Genomic DNA, 20,465 nt, shown 5'->3' on the forward strand with positions numbered 1-20,465 from the left:
TCCAATTTATAAGCAGGAGAGCAGTCTTACACACTAGCCCTACTTTATTGTTTTTATATACTGATTCAGATGACATCAAATTCACTTTCTGATTTACTTTCAGCTTCCCTTTTCCTGAAGCTAGTCTCTTTTCTCCCGAGAGGGGGTTTTCCTGGTCCACCAAAGGTCTGACTTGGGATAAAACACAGTCGTTCTCAGGCTTTACGATATGAAATACTAATGAGGAAGTCAGGAACTAAGCCTTAAGGGTTTCTTATCTCCCTGCATTAACCCACCACTGAGAAGGGGGAACCAGCGAAGGACAACTGACCCGGCCGTTGGACCCTGTCCGCTTTTGCTCCCGCCACTTTGATCTCGCCTGTCTGCCTAATCAAGTTCATCTACTGCTGCGACTGCTCAGATTCAAAGAACAACATTAAATAGTTTGACTATCGGATGGTCATTTCCCTCTTCTCTCCACCCATGATCTAATTTCCAAACGCCAGTCTCACGCCTCCCTCTCTAAACTTCCCATCAAAAGAGAATTAGTTCTTCTTCCTTCTAACCCTCGTTTGATGTGCAAATTTCCTTCTCTTTGCACATTTTTCTCCCAGTCTCGGCGGGAGGGAGTGTGGAAGAAGGAAGAGGGGAGGAATTCAGCGAACTTAAAGCCAAGCACCTCACCCCACGTCTGCAAACCGTGACTCCAAAGGGTTAATCAGCAACTTGCACTGGCCACCTGGTCCTTTTCCCGGAAAGATTTCGATACAGACTTTGAATTACTGATCGGGTTGTATTTAATACTGAATATTATTTATGTGCACAATAAATGAGTACTGGCGTTAGGGAGAGAGGAGGAGAGTGCTCTTGCAGAGAACATCACAATTCCGTTCTGAAAAGTATTTCTGATCCTGATAACCCAACCCCTACTGCAGGGCAAGGGAACCAGGGTTTCCAAAGTTCCTTCTCCTTTCCGCATTTATTAAAGTCGTCTGCTCTAAAGCTCACTGATTAGTCATCCCGAAGGTGTGCTGGACCGGTGGAACGAATGCGAATGCGCAAGGGAGGGGCGGGGTGAAGAGTGTCAAAGGCCCCCATTCAAGTACACAAACACACCCGCTCCCAGCCCCTCCCAAAGCTTTGAAATCCCATCCCAGCTTTGTTGTCTCCCCCGGAGGGGCCGGAATGCTCAGAGCCCGCAGTATAAAGGCAGTCGTGGTGGCGGTGGCGGTACAGAGCTTCATGCGTCCTGCAGTCAGGACTGTGCGAGTGCTGGAGGCTCCGGGAGCCCTCACTCCGCAGCCGCGCCAGCACGGCTTCCAGGGGATCAGGCTTGCAAAGTGACATTGCTCCTTTCTCTTTCTTTCTCTCTCTGGAGTTCTTCTGAGATGAAGGCTCTCGGGGCAGTGGGAGCTGCCCGGGTCTTGGTCGCCCTGGTAGCAGTGGCTGTTTGCGGCCACTCTCTGCTAGGAGTGAGCGCCACCTTGAACTTGGTTCTCAATTCCAACGCCATCAAGAACCTGCCCCAACCGCTGGGCGGCGCGGCGGGGCACCCAGGCTCGCCAGTCAGCGCGGCTCCGGGAATTCTGTACGTTGGAGGGAACAAGTACCAGACAGTTGACAACTACCAGGTGAGAAGGGTCTCGGGGATCTGGGAATGCTGTGACCCGAAGAGGTTTCATCTGGGGAGAAGGGTGTAAAACGAACTAGTGTGCGGTTCGGGGCGCATTTGGAACCTGCACTTGGGAGCAGTAGGTGGCAACAACTTTTGGACAGGTGGGCAGAAAAGGACTGAGATTAGTGTCTAGGTCCAGGAGTGTGGGTACTTGGATGCCTAGGTGTCTCATCTTCTCCCGGCCCCTTTCCCGCAGCCATATCCGTGCGTGGAAGACGAAGAGTGCAGCACGGATGAGTACTGCGCGAGTCCTACCCGGGGAGGGGGCACCGGAGCGCAGATTTGTCTCGCTTGCAGGAAGCGCCGAAAACGCTGCATGCGTCATGCTATGTGCTGCCCTGGAAATTACTGCAAAAACGGTGAGTTCCTTAGCTCTGTTTCGGACTCGAACTATCCCCGCCTTTGCTCACTTGTGGATAGGAGAAAACGTTCTGTGCTCTGTGAAAGCTGCGGCGCCACGTGCAAATGGGTATTCATTTAGCATGCAAGGTTCCCCTCAGATATCTTGTTAGTGTTTATCTTGGAGGAGAGGAAAGTTTAGGGGTCTTGGAGCTCTATATCTCCCTCTGTCCCTCAGTCATTTAACACAGCAACTTATCTCAGACTGGACCCCTCCATAAAAAAAAAAAAAATGTTTTGCGACAGACTTAATGTCAACTGAGAAGGAAGAGGGGGTGGGAAGAGTGGGATTATGCAGAGACCAAGGAAAGGGACATTGATGTTTAGCTACCCTGTCCGTTTTTCTTACAGTGCCTCTCTGTGCTCTGCCAGTCTAGCCTCTCCCTCATGATCCCTGATGAAACTTGTCAGCCAGAAGACAATGATTTATCTGTGCTGGCCACTCTTAAGGGAGATCTTGATACCCTAGCATCCTGGCCTCTCCATCCTCCACCTCCTGCTACCTTAAAATAAGTACTCCTTTCCCCAACCACAGATCCACTAAAATTTAATGTCTCCAAGAGGTAGACTCAGACAGCCAGGGAAGACTCCAGAAATAAACTTAAGGGTGGCAATCCTCCTTAGGACTCAGTAATACTTCAGGATGAACTAACTAGATCTCTGTAATATAGAAATTACACAGTAAAGTAACTGGTGGGTGAGATTGCAATCTTCCAGGCAGCTGGTACTGCATTTGCTTAATTTAGTGGCAGTACCCATATAGCACCAAGGGCAGAGAAGTTATTTTTAAAAAACAAATTTTAAGTGACTGATTTTCTTACCCCAACCAAGGGTGCAACTAAAATGGGCAGAAGACGCACTGTCACTACCTGTTTGGTAGGAAAGTATTTTAAATGCTATATTAGGGATGTTGTATATCACTGCACAGTGTGCACATTGATGCTTCTGTCCTGGGGGTTTTGCACTAACACTAGGAAGTTTGGCTTGTGTTTAAAAATCATGTCACTACAATCAGGTCTTTCACATTGGTGGAGGCATAACAGACTGTCCCTGTCATAGCTGTAAGGGGTAACATAGTACAGCTCAGGAGTTAATCACTATCTCCCGCTTCCTTAGGACTGTGTATGCCTTCTGATCACAATCATTTCCATCGAGGGGAAATCGAAGAAACAATTATTGAAAGCTTTGGTAATGATCACAGCACCCTGGATGGGTACCCCAGAAGAACGACACTGTCTTCAACAACGTATCATACCAAAGGTAGGTTAAGGGACCTTAAGACTCTTTCTTCCTTGTTAACACATCAGAAGTGCTTTTTGGATTACCTTCATGAAATAATGCAGGGTTAGCAGTGACACTGTACTTTTCTTATTGTCTCTTCTTTCCTAGGACAAGAAGGTTCTGTCTGTCTCCGATCATCAGATTGTGCCACAGGCCTGTGTTGTGCTAGACACTTCTGGTCAAAGATCTGTAAACCTGTCCTCAAAGAAGGTCAAGTGTGCACCAAGCACAGAAGAAAAGGCTCTCATGGGCTGGAGATATTCCAGCGTTGTTACTGTGAAGAAGGTCTGTCTTGCCAGATACAGAAAGAGCACCATCAAGCCAGTAATTCTTCTAGGCTTCACACCTGTCAGAGACTCTAAGCCAGCTGTCCAAACACAGTGGACTCCTTTATATAATATATGCTATGAAAACCTTTTGTGATTTTTGCCAGCTCTACCCTGAAGGATGTACAAATTCTGTGATTATAGTTAAGCATTCCAATAATACCTTCTGAAAATCTGGAGTGTAAGGGCTTTGTTTCTTTATGGAACTCTCCTGTCGTTGATTGCAGTAAATTACTGTGTTGTAAATTCTCAGTGTGGCACTTATCTGTAAATGCAACAAATTTTTTAATTATTTTTTCTAAAGGTGCTGCATTGTCTGTCGTTCCTCTTGTTATGTAAATTTTTGTGCACATTGATTGTTATCTTGACTCTGATAAATATTCTATATTGAATTGTAATAAATCATTTCAGCTTATACTTCCTAAATGTATAACCCTCCCCTTTTAATTCTAGAATCTAGAATGCAATGAGCTTTTGGAATGACAACTAATAGGTATCTAAAATTTATCATGAAAATATTAGCTTATTTTCTGAAATGTACTATCTCAGTGCTTGGATTATATTTATTTCTAGGCTGTGGTAGTCCCTGAAATAAAATTTTACATTTAATACCATGAAATGTTACAAGTATAGATAAATTTTGGCATTTTGACCTTAGGAGTATGTGTGTGTGTGTTCTACAGGGAGAAATGTGACATGTTTAAAGATAATCAGATAAAGATATTGCCTACATATAAGGCAATATTGATCAATTCTAGAGTAGTTTTATAGAAAAACATATTCTTCATTGACAAACTCAATCATGATGAGATTGAATTTTACATTACTACTTTCAAAAATAGTTTCCAATAAATTAATATCTGCCCAAATGGTTAATAACCATTGAGCAACAAAGGAAATTTCCCATAGAAGTCATATAAGAGCAAAGGACTCGATGGTTAGCAGGAAGAAGATGGTATGCATGTGTGGAAATTCAGTTAACAAATTCAAGCAGATTTTGTACCAAGTAAGATCATTTGAAGTATCTTAAATTCAAATCAGGAAGACTAGTTCTAATTACTTTGATTTAAAAACAATTATTAACTAAAACCCACGAATCCTTCTCAAGTTCTTCTTTTCATCTCTTGCTAGGTTGAATAGTTCAATTTTTGCTTAACCTGAATTCTGTTGGTTGTAATAAGGATATGGGTATATCGTTTAAAGGAAAACCCATGGAAATGAAATCAAACTGGCTTTGTATTTTTACCTGCTAACTTCGATACTGGCAAATCTAACACCTAGGAAGGGAAAAGCAACTGTCTCAAATTACATTTATTCTGTAATACTCTAAAAGTCTACATCAAAACCACAAAATGCTAGGTTTAAGACACTCCAAAGAACAGTGACTGATCAATTGTTCAACAAGTTTCCTTAAATAACGCAGATGTCCTAGAATGTCTGTTTTAGTATTCCTGGAAGTGGTTCAATTTCAAGGGGCTCAGCCAAAGGGCCACTAGGGTTGGTTGGCTCTTCACTGAAAAGGGAACTGGCAGGATGTCTGTTGTTACATTCCTTTTGTCTGGAAGTTTCAGCTTCCTCGCCCTGGAGAAACTTTTTTCTACATGTGCTTGTTTTCTGAAGTGCCAGGAAGGCCAATTCTAAGGCCTGCCATCTCCAATAAAACAATAGAGGAAACAGGAAACCCTTTCTTCAAAAAGAAGAAAGAAGGGCCTCTGTTTTAGAGGGGAAAGGAGTGAATGTTTAAAGGGCTTGGTTATGGGATCCTTTCCTTTCTACAGGAACTAACTATGGCCAGAGTCTCTCTGTCTCTCCACATCTTGGTACACCAATCCTAGCTCTAGCCCTTTTTGCTTCCCATCCTATGATGGGGGTGGGAGAATGAGAAACCAACTAAGGAAGGACACTTCTTTTTCTTGTCCAACTGAGATGTTAGGCAGAGATAAAAACAAATTTTCCACATTTATAAAGGTGAAAAAAATATCAAGAAAACTGTAGGTACTTTGTAACTGGTTACAGAGGCTGGAAGATAGAAGTCAGATGCAATATAAATTCAAAAGAGGATTGTTTAAGGAGTCTCCAGCGTTTTAGATAGTAGCTGCTTAAAATGTGTATATGATTTTACTTTTAAACAATTTATTTGAATGAAAAACATTCACTTGGGAATGCATTCACAAAGTATTTGATCAAACAGTAGCATACTCTACATGCTGCCTTGCATCTCACTGTTTTTACTTTATGTGTCTTGCAGATCATTCTGTGTAATACATAGAGAGATGCCTCATTCCTTTTAATGGTTGCCTTAAGAGTATATTATGTTGGAATGGCTATGCCATAATTTATTTATAGAGTCACTATGGAGAAGCATTTAAATTGTTTCCAGTATTTTTGCTGTAGCAAATATTGTGCCGTGAGTATAGAATTTATGTGTGTGTGTGTGTGTGTGTGTGTGTGTGTGTGTCCTACTGCTGGCACAGTTGTAGAGTAAGATAATCACTGACTTCTGAAGCAAAATCCAAAATTAAAAAGCATGCTTTTTGTAGCTACTCATAAAAGGCAGCATGGGCAAATGTCAAGATGCCTGCTTATCACTGATTTAGTAATGATCAAACTCTTGCTAAATTGTATCAAAGGAGGAAGAGGAAAACAAGCTTATCCTAATAATTTCACAGTAGACAGTAATCTCTGTCATTCACTTAAAGGTAGACTTTCTCTAATTCCTTTGATTTTAAAATAATTATTAAATAAAATCACACACAAGTGATTCCCCCATGCCTTTTTCTTGCTTTGTTAGAAGAATTAAATATTTCAAATTTTGTTTAATTTGAAACCTACTGATAAGAATGAGGATGAAGATATACTGTTTAGAAGGGAAAAAAAAGAACGTATGCCTAAACATGATTATTCATATCTCATTTCATGATTATTCATATTTCAAGCATATTGGAACACTTTATGGATTTTTTCCCATGGTAAACCATACTGTACCAATTCAATCATGGAATTAGTAACAATTATACTGTCATAAATTTGATCAGTTTCAGTATTTCCAACTACATAGTCAAATTGGCTATCACTGCCACTTATGGAGATTTAGGGTGAGATCATTAAATTTCCCTTCATTTTGTAAACTAGATATATTATCTAACTTTATCATGCTACCAACTTTCTTCTATAGTCTGTCTACAGTGACATTATAGTGCACACGTTAAAAATGAATTGTATCCAACAGAAAACAACTGTTTAGATAAGTAATGATATATACTGAAAATATCCTTCAATCATCAAATTTATCTGGAGAAGTGTTCATAAGTCTCCATGTTAGAATGTCTAAAAGAAGCATATTATAGAACATACACAGTACAATCAGAATAAATTGTAGTAACATCAAATATCTAAGTATAGATAGCCATATCTAAAAGATCGTGGGGACTATCTAATCTCTTTCTTTTCATTATGTACTATTTTTCTATATCAGGCAAGATATTACTATTTGTAGTAAATCTAAAAGTAGGACTAAAATGGGTTTTCCTCATAATATTTTTGACACATAAAGTACATATCTTGATGTACCTCAATTTGGGACATTACAATCCTCATTGGGAAATTACTGGCAGTACAGAGATACTTGTGGGGACAGAGCCCCAGAGAGCAGTTTCCAGGCTTTCAGCCTCACATAGAAAGGTGCTGGCTCGGGTGGTAGATGGCCGTCAGCTGTGGCTGGTTGGCCGTCAGCTGTAACCATTGAGCCATTGGCCACTAATATAACTGCTGCGGCTACGGAGGAGAGTTAGAGGAGCAGAGTCGAGGAGAGTGGAGGAGAGTCGATGGTCGGTTGGCAGAAAAGCGGACAGCAGGTCGCACGTCGTGTGAACCCAGCCTCCAGTGAGACCATAGTGGTATGACTTCCCTACCTATGGCTCCGTGGGTGTTCCTTTTGGGCCTAACCACATCCTGCGTTCTTATGTGGGGAGCGGGAGTAGAGATCCTGCATGTGTTCTTGTGCAGGGAGCGGGAGCAGAGACCCCGCATGACACCCTGCACGACAATACTCCTCCGTGAATTTCCCAAAAACTACATAAAAGAAAAATATCCTTCACTTACTGACAAATTCGTTTCCATTCAAGGAGTATACTGACTGAGAGAACCACATCTGGTAGAATGAAAACCTACAAATATTTGTTGAATAGAGTAAATGAATAGAGGAGAAATAGGATCATTTGTGCAAATTTCAGTAACATTACAACAAAACAAAACATACTAAAACAGTTACTTAAAAATATCTAAAAGAAGGAGTAGAGAGTAGACAAAAGAAAAATTACATTTTGTTATAATAGTTATACATTTTTTCTATGATCTTTCATCTCCATATTTACTTTAACTATTATATATTGTGATGAAGTGTTTGACATGCTGCATAAATAACACAAATACATAAACCGCCATAGTAGGACATAGCCTTTAGTTTAGACATCTTTGTTGGTGAGAAAAATATCACTATTTTTTTTCTGACAAATTAGCTTCTAATCAACAGGCAGAAAGACTGAATTTTAGAGCTAATTTAAATAGAAAGCTAGAGATAAGAAAGAGGATGGAATTTCTTTATTCAGGGTACTCTGCACATTTCACAGTTCTATCATCAGTCTTGGTTATCTTCTCGATCAAGGAGCACCAAGAGCTATTACGTCCTGGTACTTATGTGGCATATTGCAGAAAATGTTTAAAACAAACAAAAAAGCCACATCTTCCACTTCTCTAAAGCGGGAGTCCCTTTGTGGCAAAATTCAGAAACTGGCCAATGTTTTTCTTTTATTCAACAACTTTCTCCTTGCTGCTTACCTCATCTCTCTCCCTTTAAGAAGCCCTATTTCTATTTTCTTAGCTTTCATCAATCCCTTCTTATCTCTTCCCCTTACTCTTCCCATAAAGCTCTCAAAATCTTTATTATTTTTAAAATTCTGACTGATTACCTAAACTTTTGCAGTTGCACCCTCCCAGACTTGTGCTTTTAGATCTTGTTAGCTATTCACCAAACCAGTTCCTCTTTCTTCCTGAGAAAATTTCTCAGCCTCCCTTGCTTGGCCCAGGGAATGTGTGACTGGAGACTCAGCAATAGCTTCTCCCCCATTTGTGAATTTCCAGGGATATAATGACAGCCCTGTGATTAAGTGGCAGAGTCTCTCTCAGTCTGGATTTCCAAATAGTAGCACGAACAGATGCCCCCTGTCCCCCCACCCTCTACTTATGGTGAGAAAGAAATAAACTTTAATTGTGATGACATTAGGATTGAGTGTTTTTGTTTTACTTTAATACACACCTGAAGCTTCACCTTCCTCCTTCATTCCTTTCCTCCCCTTCCCAAATCCTCCCCTCTCATGTGCCCATGTCAGAACAAGAGTGCATGTTTAATAAACAACAGGGTCATGCAACTGTGAGGCAAATGAATTCACATTGTTAGCATTTAAATGAAAATGTGAAAGCACACACCATTGTGCTTGACAGACAGTAAGAATTCAAGGACTATTTTTACTTTCCTTTTCATAATTGGGAACTTTGCAAATCAAACCTCCTCCCAACTAAGCAATACAATTGGTAGGAAATGGTCATGAGAATAATTTTTCAGAGCACCTTTCAGATACCAGAGTCTATTTTAAGTGTTCCACGTAGATTTACTCATTCTCACAATAACTTTTTGATGTGGGTATATTTACTGTTTCTATTTTATAGATAAGGAAACTGAGGTAAAGAAAGTTTAAGGTGTTTTGTTTACCTAATGTCAGGTAGTTACTAAGTGACAAGAGCCAGAATTTGAAAACAGATATCCTGCTCCAAAATCCAGACTCTTAACCATAACTAAAGGGCTGGGTATTCAACCATTAAAGCTTCTATACCACCTAAGTTATTTAATAGTTACATTAAAAATATGCCAAAGATTTATTTAGTGATTTGGAAAAACGCAGGATCTCAAGCTTCTTAACTGAGAAACTTCTTTTGATGAAATATTTAAAAATGTATTTAAAATGCCCTGTGGTCTTTTTTGTGTGCTTAAAAAAAGAAAGAGTAAATGATTAAATTGATAAAACGGTGAAAGCAAACTGTTGGAAAGTTCAAAATAGTGTAATTTTTTTCTTGATTACAGAGAGAGAGTTTAAATTTTCCTGGTAATTAATCCATGAAAGTCACTAATAGGTTTTTATGCTATTTCTCTCAACCAAGAGGACACTTTTTGCACAGTAATATTATATTACAAACTACATTATATTACAAACTACATTGTGCATTTAAGGCTAGTTACCAAGTCACCTATGCACAAAGTATACTGTGTTTCACAAATGTTGTTTTTCATTCTGATTATAGTTGCCTTTCCTTCAAGTCCATCCTTCAAATTATACCTTATGTGGTGACAACTACATTTATGGTTACCATTTGCTATTTATTAACAAATGAGGGCTGAGTGGTTTTAACTTCCAGAAGAAGAAAAATGTCTCATATAATTATATCATAGATTCATCCTAAAGAGCTAAAAATAACTAAGACAAACACAAGAAAGATACCTAAATTCAGTGTTTAAGTGATTGTTTTTGTTAGAGCACAAAATTGATGATGAACTCACAGTATTGAGATAGAAATTGGAGTAAGGTTTGAATTTTTGCCTAGTTTTAGATCTTAGGATAGTGCCTAGCACAAAGAAAATGCTTAACCAAGGGGCTGTTGTGCTACAACTGTGCATTAATTACAATGCAGATGAGCTTTCAGTGTGTCCTTCTGTGAAAACTATTTCAGTCCACTTGTTAATTCAGGATGCTATAATTATACCACAATGGTGATGTGTTTTGTGCCATCAGGAAGGGATTTTTCCATGCCAGTTTAGGTTCAAGAAGAAGTCAAGGTATTGAATTTTAGTTCTACATATGCTCCTGATTATATTTCAAAAGGGATAATCATTGTATAGCTTTCTTAGGTATGTGGTTCCTAAACTCAGCTTACCATCTGAAATACCTGGCAAACTTAAAAATACAGATACCTGGGCCCCTTCCAAGAGCTACTGAATCAAAATCTCTTGGGATTAGGCCTATGCATCTGTGTTTTTTAGAGCTCTTCCCTCGATTGATATTGTACATCTAATTTTGGAACCTACTGCTACTTGCCCTTTAATCAAAATGCTTTACTCCAACAGAATAGTCATATAGGGGGTATGTGGAAAGAAACTATTGGTTGAGCACTCATACACCAGTGTTTGAGCTTGAGTAAATATATCATTTCATGGTATTATTTCAACAACCCTAGAAAGTATACATAAATGTTCACTGTGTCAATAAGGCAACAAGACAATGAGTGTTGAGAGTCCTTAACTGGTGTTCCTAATGTCACACAGCTAGGAAGTGGCAATGTGATGACTGAGATCTGAATGCTTATGGTCCCAAAGCACACTTTATGTCAATGGTGGTAAAAATGGTAACTGCAGTTTTTTAGGTGTTAGCGTTCACTTTATCCATTTGAAGACACTGCTTTGAGAAAACTCTAGGTACTGAATTTCAAAATTGGATGAGAGAAACTGAAACAGAGACACACTAAAACACTTTACTGGAGTCACCCCCATTTTCTTCTAATACCAGTTTTGTTTCATGAAGTCTCCGCTTACCCTCTAAAGTGAAGTCTTTCCTTACCCACCCTTTATTACATGGCAAATCAGATGTTTCATGTCCTCTCATAATGCCTTTTTCATATCTCTTATTCCAAAGCTAATAAACTATTTTTATGTTCATTTATTAAATGGATGTCTTCTCCATTAAACTGTATACTTCATGAGTATAAAGATCTTATTCATCTTCTATCCATAGCACTCAGTTCTGGGCTTGCCCCATAGTATTTGCTCATTAAGAACTTGCTGAATAAATCAATAAACTCCCGTCCTGATCCCTCTGAATGGACATGACTCTATATTATTCATATATACATACATATAGCAAAAGTCTAAGTAACTACATCATTTTTTTCCTATAATAGGACTATTAAAATGAATTCAAAAGTATTTAGTTATCTAATTACAAGGAATTAAGTAATTAATAAAATTAACTCATAATGATAAATAATTAACTCATAATTAAATACAATTTAGACAAAAAATACTTCCTGATTTATATTATTTGTCATTTTTTCTGGGTTTAGATAATTATATTACATAATATAATCTTAAATCAAAAACAGGGATTAATCACAAAGCATTGAAATATATATTAAGAACTTCTATTGTAAAATAATCTCATGCATTTTGCTATTTGTCTTGTATAATGATTAGATGGGTTTGAGAGGACTTTGATGGATAGATTGACTTTTCCTGGCCTTCAAAAAAAAAATCACTTTCAATTATAATTCATTTATTGAGATAAAGTAACCACAGAGACCTCTGTAGCCTCACTTTGTTTCCATAAGTTGACCATAAAACAGATATTTTAATTTTTAGGGAGTCTAAATTTTTAACATGTGGATAGAAACTCAAACAATAGCCCCAAATAAAATTCTGTGAATGCCATCAGTCTGTGGTTCCCAAATTTTGTTCTTACGTTGGGGTCACCTGCTGAGATTCACTATAAATACCTGTGACCCGTCCCCAGAGATTATGATTGATTGGTCTGGGGCATGGCAATGGCTTTGGAATTTTGAAAGGTGATTCTAATGGGGACAAGTTTGGGAAGCACTACCATTAGTTTCTATCTTCTTCAGGCAAACTAGCAAAAGTACTGATGTTTCTACCTTAATCTTCAAGTGGATTTGTAGAATGCCATGTTGACTCTGAAACTGGAATTTAGACCTTGACTTTCCTGGGCTTGCTTACAAAGGACTATAGTTAGGAGTGAGGATATTTAGGGCACTTCTTAACTTGGGGATCCCATAACCCGTGTGTCAAGACCTGAGACTAGGCCAATTCCAACAGAAGATTTGATAGTAAGTTTGCCGCTAAATAGGAAAGTTGAAAAGGAGTAAGAATAATATCTGGATTTTTTTCCTCCATCTAATCCCTATGCCCTAAAACAACTGGATTGAACAGGATGAATTATACCTCTGTATTAGTTGAAAGGTGGGGTTTAAAATGAATAGTTTAACATGATACAATTTACTGGCTGAAGACACTCATCATAGCAAACTCTGGTGAAGTTTGAGTTAAATGATCCTTAACAGAGAAATGTATGGTCTGAGAGTGAATACACGCATTAACACTGTTATTAATATTGCTGTGGCCTAACTTCACAAAATGTCCTTCCCTTTAGCACAGAATGCAATTCAAAGACGTGTAGTTTTCAAACCATAGAGACTAAAAAGACTATAGAAAAAAGTCAATGAAACTAAGAGCTGTTTTTTTGAAAAAATAAACAAAATTGACAAACCTTTAGCTGGACTGATAAAGAAACAAAGAGAGAGGCCCCAAAATCAGAAATGAATCAGAGGCTATGTTACAACTGATACCACAGCCATACAGAGGCTATTAAGAGACTGCTATGGAAAAATATGCTCAACATCACTAAGCATCAGGGAAATGCAAATCAAAACCACAATAAAATACCACATCATACCTGTTAGAATGGCTGTCACCAAAAAGACAAGAAATAAGTGTTGGTGAGGATGTGGAGAAAAGGGAACACTTATGCATTGTTGGTATGAATGTAAATTGGTGCAGCCACTATAGAAAACAGTATGTAGGTTCCTCCAAAAATTAAAAATAGAAATATCATATGATCTAGAAATTCTACTTCTGGGAATGTATCAAAGAAAATGAAAACACTAACTCAAAAAGAATATGCACCCCCATGTTCATATCAGCTTTATTTATAATAGCCAAGATATGGAAGCAACCTAAGTGTCCATGAATGGATGAATGGATAAAGAAAATGTGATGTGGTATATATATATATATATATATATATATATATATGAATATTCAGCTATAAAAGAAATTGAAATCTTGTCATCTGTAGCAACCTGGATGTATCTTGAGAGGAGTGTGCTAAATGAAATGTCAGGCAGAGAAAGACAAGTACTGTATGATCTCATTTATATGTGGAATCAAAAATAAAAAATATATATAAAACAACCAAAAGGAAACAAGCTTATGGATACAGAGGACAGAGTCGTGGTTGCCAGAGTCAAGAGGTGGGTGGGGGGAGACGGGAGAAGGTGTTTAAAAAATACAAACTTCCAGCTATAAAGGAAATAAGTCATGAGAATGTAATGCACAGCATAGTGGCTATAGTTAATAATACTGTATTGCATATTTGAAAGTTGCTAAGAGAATAGATATTAAAAGTTCTCATCATGAGAAAAATAACTATACGTGGTGATGGATGTTAACTAGACCATACTGTGGTGATCATTTTGCAATATATACAAATATCAAATGATTATGTGATATACCTGAAACTAATATAATGTTACATGTCCATTATACCTTAATTAAAAAAAAATAAAATGGGTAAGGAGCAGGTGGGGAGGAAAGGGAAGACTTTTGTCAGCTTAATTTGGGGCTTCAGAATTTATAATTATAGTGGCCACTGATTGATTCTATTAAAATATTTGTTTCTTGGGTGATGACAGGCTGCTTTTTTCCACTAGATTAATCTGGATTAACCCAAACTGCATTAACTGAGTAAGAGATCTGAACACAGATAAAAAGACTGAATGTTATCACTCAGTGTTTCTTAAACCAAACCAAAACAACTGCAGTCTGTAGTCCTCTTCTAATAGCAAAGAAATAAAATTTAGTTTTAAAAGTTAAAAAAAAAAAAAGTAAGCTACAAAACCAGACAGACCCAAGTCATTTTCAACAGAATTTTAAAATATGTAGTCCAAACTGACCTGAGTCTCACCTCAGGCGACAAGCCCACTACCCCTACGAAGTCTCCTTAAACCACACAAGGTATTTCTGATGCCCAACTTTTTATACTGACTCAAACAATTCTTAATAAAATCTGTATCCCAGACAAGTTATCTCTGTTACAGGATATGAAATCCTGGGATGAGATGGAGAAAGGAAGAAACAAGTTGATACTTTCATTCATAGGCAATTGTATACAAAGGTAAAAAGCTAGGGTTTAGGTCCACTCAATGTCTAATGCCACTACTGATTATTGCACATAACAGTTTTAGAAAAACTGCTTACAGACTGAAATAATTTAATAACAGATAAAATAAAGATCCGTCCTCACTTCCCAACCCTCCAGACAAAGCTCAGCCAGCCAGTAAGAAAAGCTGAGTTGACCCCCAAGTTCAGACAGGAAAATGAGACCCACCAATGTTTGATGACTCACCCAAGGCCCTCATCGCAGTGGTGGGATATCTACTAGGAGCAGACACTGGTTCTTGGGACTCCAGGCTGGAGCACCAGAAGGCGAAGAAAAGGAAGGAACTGGGAACTGGAAATCTGAGGTGGAGAAGAGGAGGACGAGGGACTTGGAAAAGTTAGGCTGGCTAGGCCAGACCTCATGCTTCTCACCCCTTAAGTCACAGATTTTTCCTTGAAATTCCCCACTCCTGCATTTAAATATTTCTTGATTACACCTCAAGCCAAATCAGGTTGTTGTCATTTACAGAGTGGAAACTGAGAACTGAAAGGATGATAGAAGCCATTCTCCTGCTCTGCTGAAGTTAAGGATGCCGCCCGCTGCTTCTGAGAAAGGTTAGAGGGTCACTGCCCATCTTGACACAAAGAAGCTCCATCACCAGAGTTCAGGTATGAGCACACATTTCTGGGCTGCCTCTGGTCCCCACCTCTCAGCTCCTCTGACACAAAAAAACAAAACTTAGTAACAAACAAAGTAATTTTTGTGTCTAAATGGATATTTAAACGCTGTTGAACTTCTGAAATGCTTGTTGTCTTAAAAAGGGCTGAAATCTGTGTTTTAATAGCGTATATTTAAACCGCTGCTGTGGCCACCGGCCTTTCATGCTTTCATGTTTCTCTCTCTCTCTCTCTCTCTCTCTCTCTCTCTCTCTCTCTCTCTCTCTCTCTCTCTCTCTCTCTCTCTCTCCCTCTCCCTCCCTCCCTCCGTCTCTCATGAGTGAGCAGACACGTAGTCCATCACCATGAAAGCCTTGCTCAGTGGCTGCCAGGTGACACAGGCCTGTTGCAGACAGCACAAAGAGTAGTGTGTGGAAAGTTGTTTAAGTACCAACAACAACAACAACAACAACAACAAATAGTAAGCACCTGCTTAAGCTGATCTCTAGGGTTTTCTACTTCTTTGGACTCTAGTCTTTAAATAATTGAACCTTAATCTGATTTGAGGTGGGAAAAATACAAACAGGTGCCCTAACTTCTAATTATTTCATTCCCAGTGAAAGGCACAGGTATCAAAGTCTTAAGGATTGTTGTCCTTCATTTAATGCTCTAAATCTTGTTGTTGTTGTGTTTTTTTTTTTCCTTTCTTTTTCTTTTAAACAAAACACCAACTTTCCTGTTAATCCCAAGTGATGTCCTGTCTCCTTTCCCCTTGCACTATCACTTATACTACCTCCTCTGGATGTTCTGATTGGCTGTGGCTGCCGCTGTTGTGGCTTTGAAAGCCATTAATGTTCTCTAGGACTCTGGGTTCTCAGTCTTAGCTGCTTATTGACTCACCTGAGATGCTCTAAAAACTACAGGCATACCTCAGAGATATTGTAGGTTTGGTTTTAGACCACCACAATAAAGTAAGTATTGCAATAAAGTGAGTTGTAATCTTTTTGCTGTTGAAGCAAATTTGTAAAAAAACACATCTGCGGAGATCAATAAAGTGACACACGATAAAATCAGGTGTACCTGTTCTGATGACTATGTCCTAACCCACAAAGACTATGTTGTAATTAAAATGGAGTGAAGCCTGGACATTGGGAATTTTAAAAGTTCCTCAGGCGATTCCAACATTCTGCAAAGCTCCAGAATTACTGTTGTAGGAAGTGGAATCTGATACAGGTTTCCTTTTCCAATGCTGACCTTTTCTGTCTTTGATCTAGCATTCATGAATATTTGGTTGGTTTTGCTTTTCAATGCGAGTACATAGTAGGAAGAAACTCAACTTAGGTAACCCGCTTAGTGTGTTATATCAACTTATTGCACTTACTTTTAGTATAGAGAGGGGTTGGGGCTTGCACTGTGGAAATACGGGATATGTATATATTTGCTATAGAGTGCAGAAGATGTCAGAACATTATCTGATAACTGCTTATCCAGTTCTGCAAACAAATTAAAAGAAATGAAATGTTAAGCGTACTCAGAGAGAGCTATACCTACTGTTGATTCTGAATCTAAATATTAGAATGTGAAAACCACCATTGACTATACAATGAGAATCCAAGTTTGTGTCTATCCTGAGAATGAGCAATACTTTAAAATCAAATCTTTAATTAGGAACAATGAGGCAAGGCATAGTGAAATTATGTTAACCCAGTTTGTACTGATTCAGACTTGTAATTCTGAAATGACCTAGATATATTTTACTAAATTTAAAAGACTTGTTTTTTTGTTTGTTTGTTTATCTGTAGAATTTTTTTAAAGCAAGATAAATTCAGACTAAAATGATTGTTTTCAAATGGTCTTAATGTAATGAAAATGCGGGGCTGAGTCATTTTTTTTAGAGTGGTTAGTGGATAAACACCATTATAGCAATAGAAACTAAAACGAAAGAAAACTTAAGAGGCAGCCATCATATCCCAACAAAGCATACTATTTTTATACCTGTAGGTTCCCTTGCTATCTTGATATCCACAGCAAAACATTTTACCAATAATTTCTCTAGGCAAAAATTCTCTTTCTGATAATGACACATTTTTATATAGAATTGGCCTTCCATGAATTAAACTTTTTATCGATAGACTCCATATTATTTATTCTCATGTCTTAGTTTATAAGAGATACGACTCTTGAAATATCAAGAGCTAAACACGTTAAAAAAAAAATGTCCCTTAAGCAAACCTCTCTCAATTCCTAAGAATTTGTGAGGCTTTACTATATGTAATAGTTTAAAATCTGCTTATTTTTGGACTTTGTTGCTTATTTTCTTCCATCTCCTTTTCTTTTAATTCAAAAGTAATATACAAATATGTTTTTGTTGTAAAAAATGGAAAAATAAAAATATTAATGTAAAAAAGTAAAAAATGATATATAGATTGAAAGTCTTCCTTCATGATTTCCTTCCCCTTCCCCAAACCCTTTCACTTGTCTAGTCGTAACTATTAAGTGTTGTATATCTATTCTTCTTGTGTAAATGGGACAGTCCTATATAACTGTCTTTGTTTTCTTTTTTTATCCACTAATTACGTCTTGGAGCATATTTAAAATGACATACATGGGCATTTGCCACATTCTTCTAAAAAGTTTTCATACTATTCTATAGTACAGATGTGCCTGGGTTATTATTATGCATTTCCCTCTTTATTGAAGACATGCTTCTAATTTTGCATTCTTGCAAGCAATGCGATGCTAAACATTCTTGTATATTCCTTTGTGAATACATACAAGTTTTTCTTCAACGAATCTTTAACAATAGACAGATATTGCTAATTGCCTGCCAATAGTCTCTGACATGTTGTATTTCTACTATCAATATTTGCAATGGGACTCAATTCCTTGCATCTTTCCCAGTGGTAGATACTACCAATCTTTAATTTTTAACAAATAAATGGGTGAAATGGCTGACATATTGTTTTCATTTGCTTTTCACTGGTTATTAATGAAGTTGACTTTATTTAGAGTGTTTATTGCCCATTCATATTTCTTTTCTGTCATTATTACAGAATTGAACTCTCTAATCTCTTTTATGGCTGCAGGTCTTCACACCAACATTCTAATTGAGACCAATTTCCTTGGCAGGATTTTCAAATTTCTACCAAGAACCAGTGCACAGCTGTCTACTTAAGGAACAAATTGTCTGATGACATTTGTCTTGATCTCACAATCCTACTAATGATGTAAATGTTCCTCCAAGTGGGCTGCCTATATAAGAGTTGCTCAGGAGCCTACATAAACTGTAAACTCCATAGTCTGGGTGAATCATGATATTTGGTTGAGAGGACATAAGATCTGCATTTTAAATAAATCTCCCAAAAAATTCCTATGAATGCTAAATTCATAAGAAATTAGTTAGACATGCTTTGGACTTCTATTAATTTTTATAAAAAGCAAATAGAGAATATGTGAATTAAAAAAGCCGTAAATTCGTAAATTTCCATGAAAAATAAATGACACAGATGTTAAATGTAATGACATTCATAAGCTCTCTCCAAGTATCAAACAAGTTGGACACTTAAAAATTTCCATTTAAAAATATTATAATAGCTTGATTCCTGTGAGAACTGATCAAGTAGTTGCCATTTGTTCCCGTGATTAATAGAAACATTCTAATTTCACAGACAATCTTTCTTAAAAAAAAAAAGAAAAAAAGAAAGAAAAAGTTGTCTGTGTAGCATGCTGATTGCTAGCATTTTTGAAAAAGAGGTCCTGGGAATGATGGAAGGGGCACTGAGATCTGAATCCAAACCTGTGATGGGATGACAGGCTCTGGCTCAGACAGACAAGACAGGAGGGCTGGGGGACATCTGCTGAGCAGAGATGTCACTGAGGAACAAGAGCCAGAGAGAGGGGACAAGGGAGAGAGGGTGAAAGAGGAGAGACAAAGAAAACATAATTTAATAACAACAACAACAAAAAAATTGGGAGTGGGTGAAAAGAAGTAGTAAAAAAATGCACTAAGAACACATCAAACATTTTCTTTAATTAATGGTAAATTATCAATTTCCAGGAAAATAATTTCATAATTTTAAGCCCTTTATTGTGACTGTTTTCTGTGACTTTTGACTAACATTTTGGTAAATTCTGACATTCATTTGCATTTCTGTTCCATTTCTTGGCTGACAGTTTTGTACAAACCATTTCCAATGTTATTTTTATTATTACAGATATTTTCACTTGATTAATTATCCTAGAAATTAAATGCAGAAAATTTAAAAAGTGAGGGCAAGCTTTTCAAGCAAAAATGGCTTCTGGTCAGTGATTTACTGTCAATGCTATCATAGTCAGACAGTCATCTTCGTTTCTTACCTCTTACTACTTTAATATGGGTTTCCATGACCCAGATATAAGATGATAAATTCCCTAAATACGTTAGATGCAAAATGTATGCTGATTGTATTGAACGAAGTGTCAAGTCACCAAATATGATCTGTAAGGAGGTTTTAATGGCTATAATCGATATTTTAAAAAATGACTCACATTGATATTTTAATTGATAATATGCTGATTCTTGTATCCATCTTATCTTTAAGACTTTCTTATCTGTCTTCTCTAATAGGATGTCACAGCTCCTAAATATAATATAGAATGCTAGAAACAGGTTATAGAATATTGCCTTGAAAACTAAAGGAGAAAAACGTTTACAATTTCTCCTGATTGCTTGAGAAAAATCACAATGAAACACTCATATTTTTCAGTGAATGGGGTCTTGTGGGTTGGGTCAGACATATGCATATAAACGCCAGCAAGTTCTCTGATTCTAATTTCATGCATTTATCACTTCACAGCTAAAAGAGTATCTCCAAAACATTTATTGATTCTGTTGTCATGTCTTAAATTTCAATGATGTAAGTATGTTTAGTGATAACCTTGAACTTCTAATTATAGGCTCTAATCTTGATTGTTATTTGGCCTTCATTATTAAGTTTATAAAATAAATGCTGCTAAATTGCTTTCAAATGCTTCTAAGTTAAAAGCATTTTAATGGATGCTGCATATTCCTGGATTTAAAGTCTAAACCAGAACTAGCTATTCTAAAAATTGTTAA

At 37.5% G+C, this 20,465-nt stretch overlaps 1 protein-coding gene across 1 annotated transcript; it reads left to right on the forward strand.

Annotated features, from left to right (window-relative positions):
* Window positions 1-1,179: 1,179 nt before the first annotated feature.
* Window positions 1,180-4,279, forward strand: DKK1 (dickkopf Wnt signaling pathway inhibitor 1). The gene is made up of 4 exons (XM_019738507.2): window positions 1,180-1,610; window positions 1,851-2,013; window positions 3,170-3,313; window positions 3,443-4,279. The coding sequence occupies exons 1-4, from the start codon at window positions 1,368-1,370 to the stop codon at window positions 3,694-3,696; spliced, it is 804 nt and encodes a 267-aa protein (XP_019594066.1). The 5' UTR covers window positions 1,180-1,367; the 3' UTR covers window positions 3,697-4,279.
* Window positions 4,280-20,465: the final 16,186 nt, after the last annotated feature.

The sequence above is a fragment of the Rhinolophus sinicus genome, chromosome 15 (genome assembly GCF_057876585.1).
Source record: "Rhinolophus sinicus isolate RSI-liver-muscle chromosome 15, RSI-T2T, whole genome shotgun sequence".
NCBI classification, from domain to species: Eukaryota; Metazoa; Chordata; class Mammalia; order Chiroptera; family Rhinolophidae; genus Rhinolophus; species Rhinolophus sinicus.

Excerpts from the sequence above, each read along its gene's own strand:
- DKK1 (XM_019738507.2), top strand. The coding sequence starts at position 1,368 with ATGAAGGCTCTCGGGGCAGTGGGAGCTGCCCGGGTCTTGGTCGCCCTG. Across the intron at positions 1,611-1,850 it reads AGACAGTTGACAACTACCAG|CCATATCCGTGCGTGGAAGA; the intron begins GTGAGAAGGGTC and ends CCTTTCCCGCAG. Across the intron at positions 2,014-3,169 it reads TGGAAATTACTGCAAAAACG|GACTGTGTATGCCTTCTGAT; the intron begins GTGAGTTCCTTA and ends CCGCTTCCTTAG.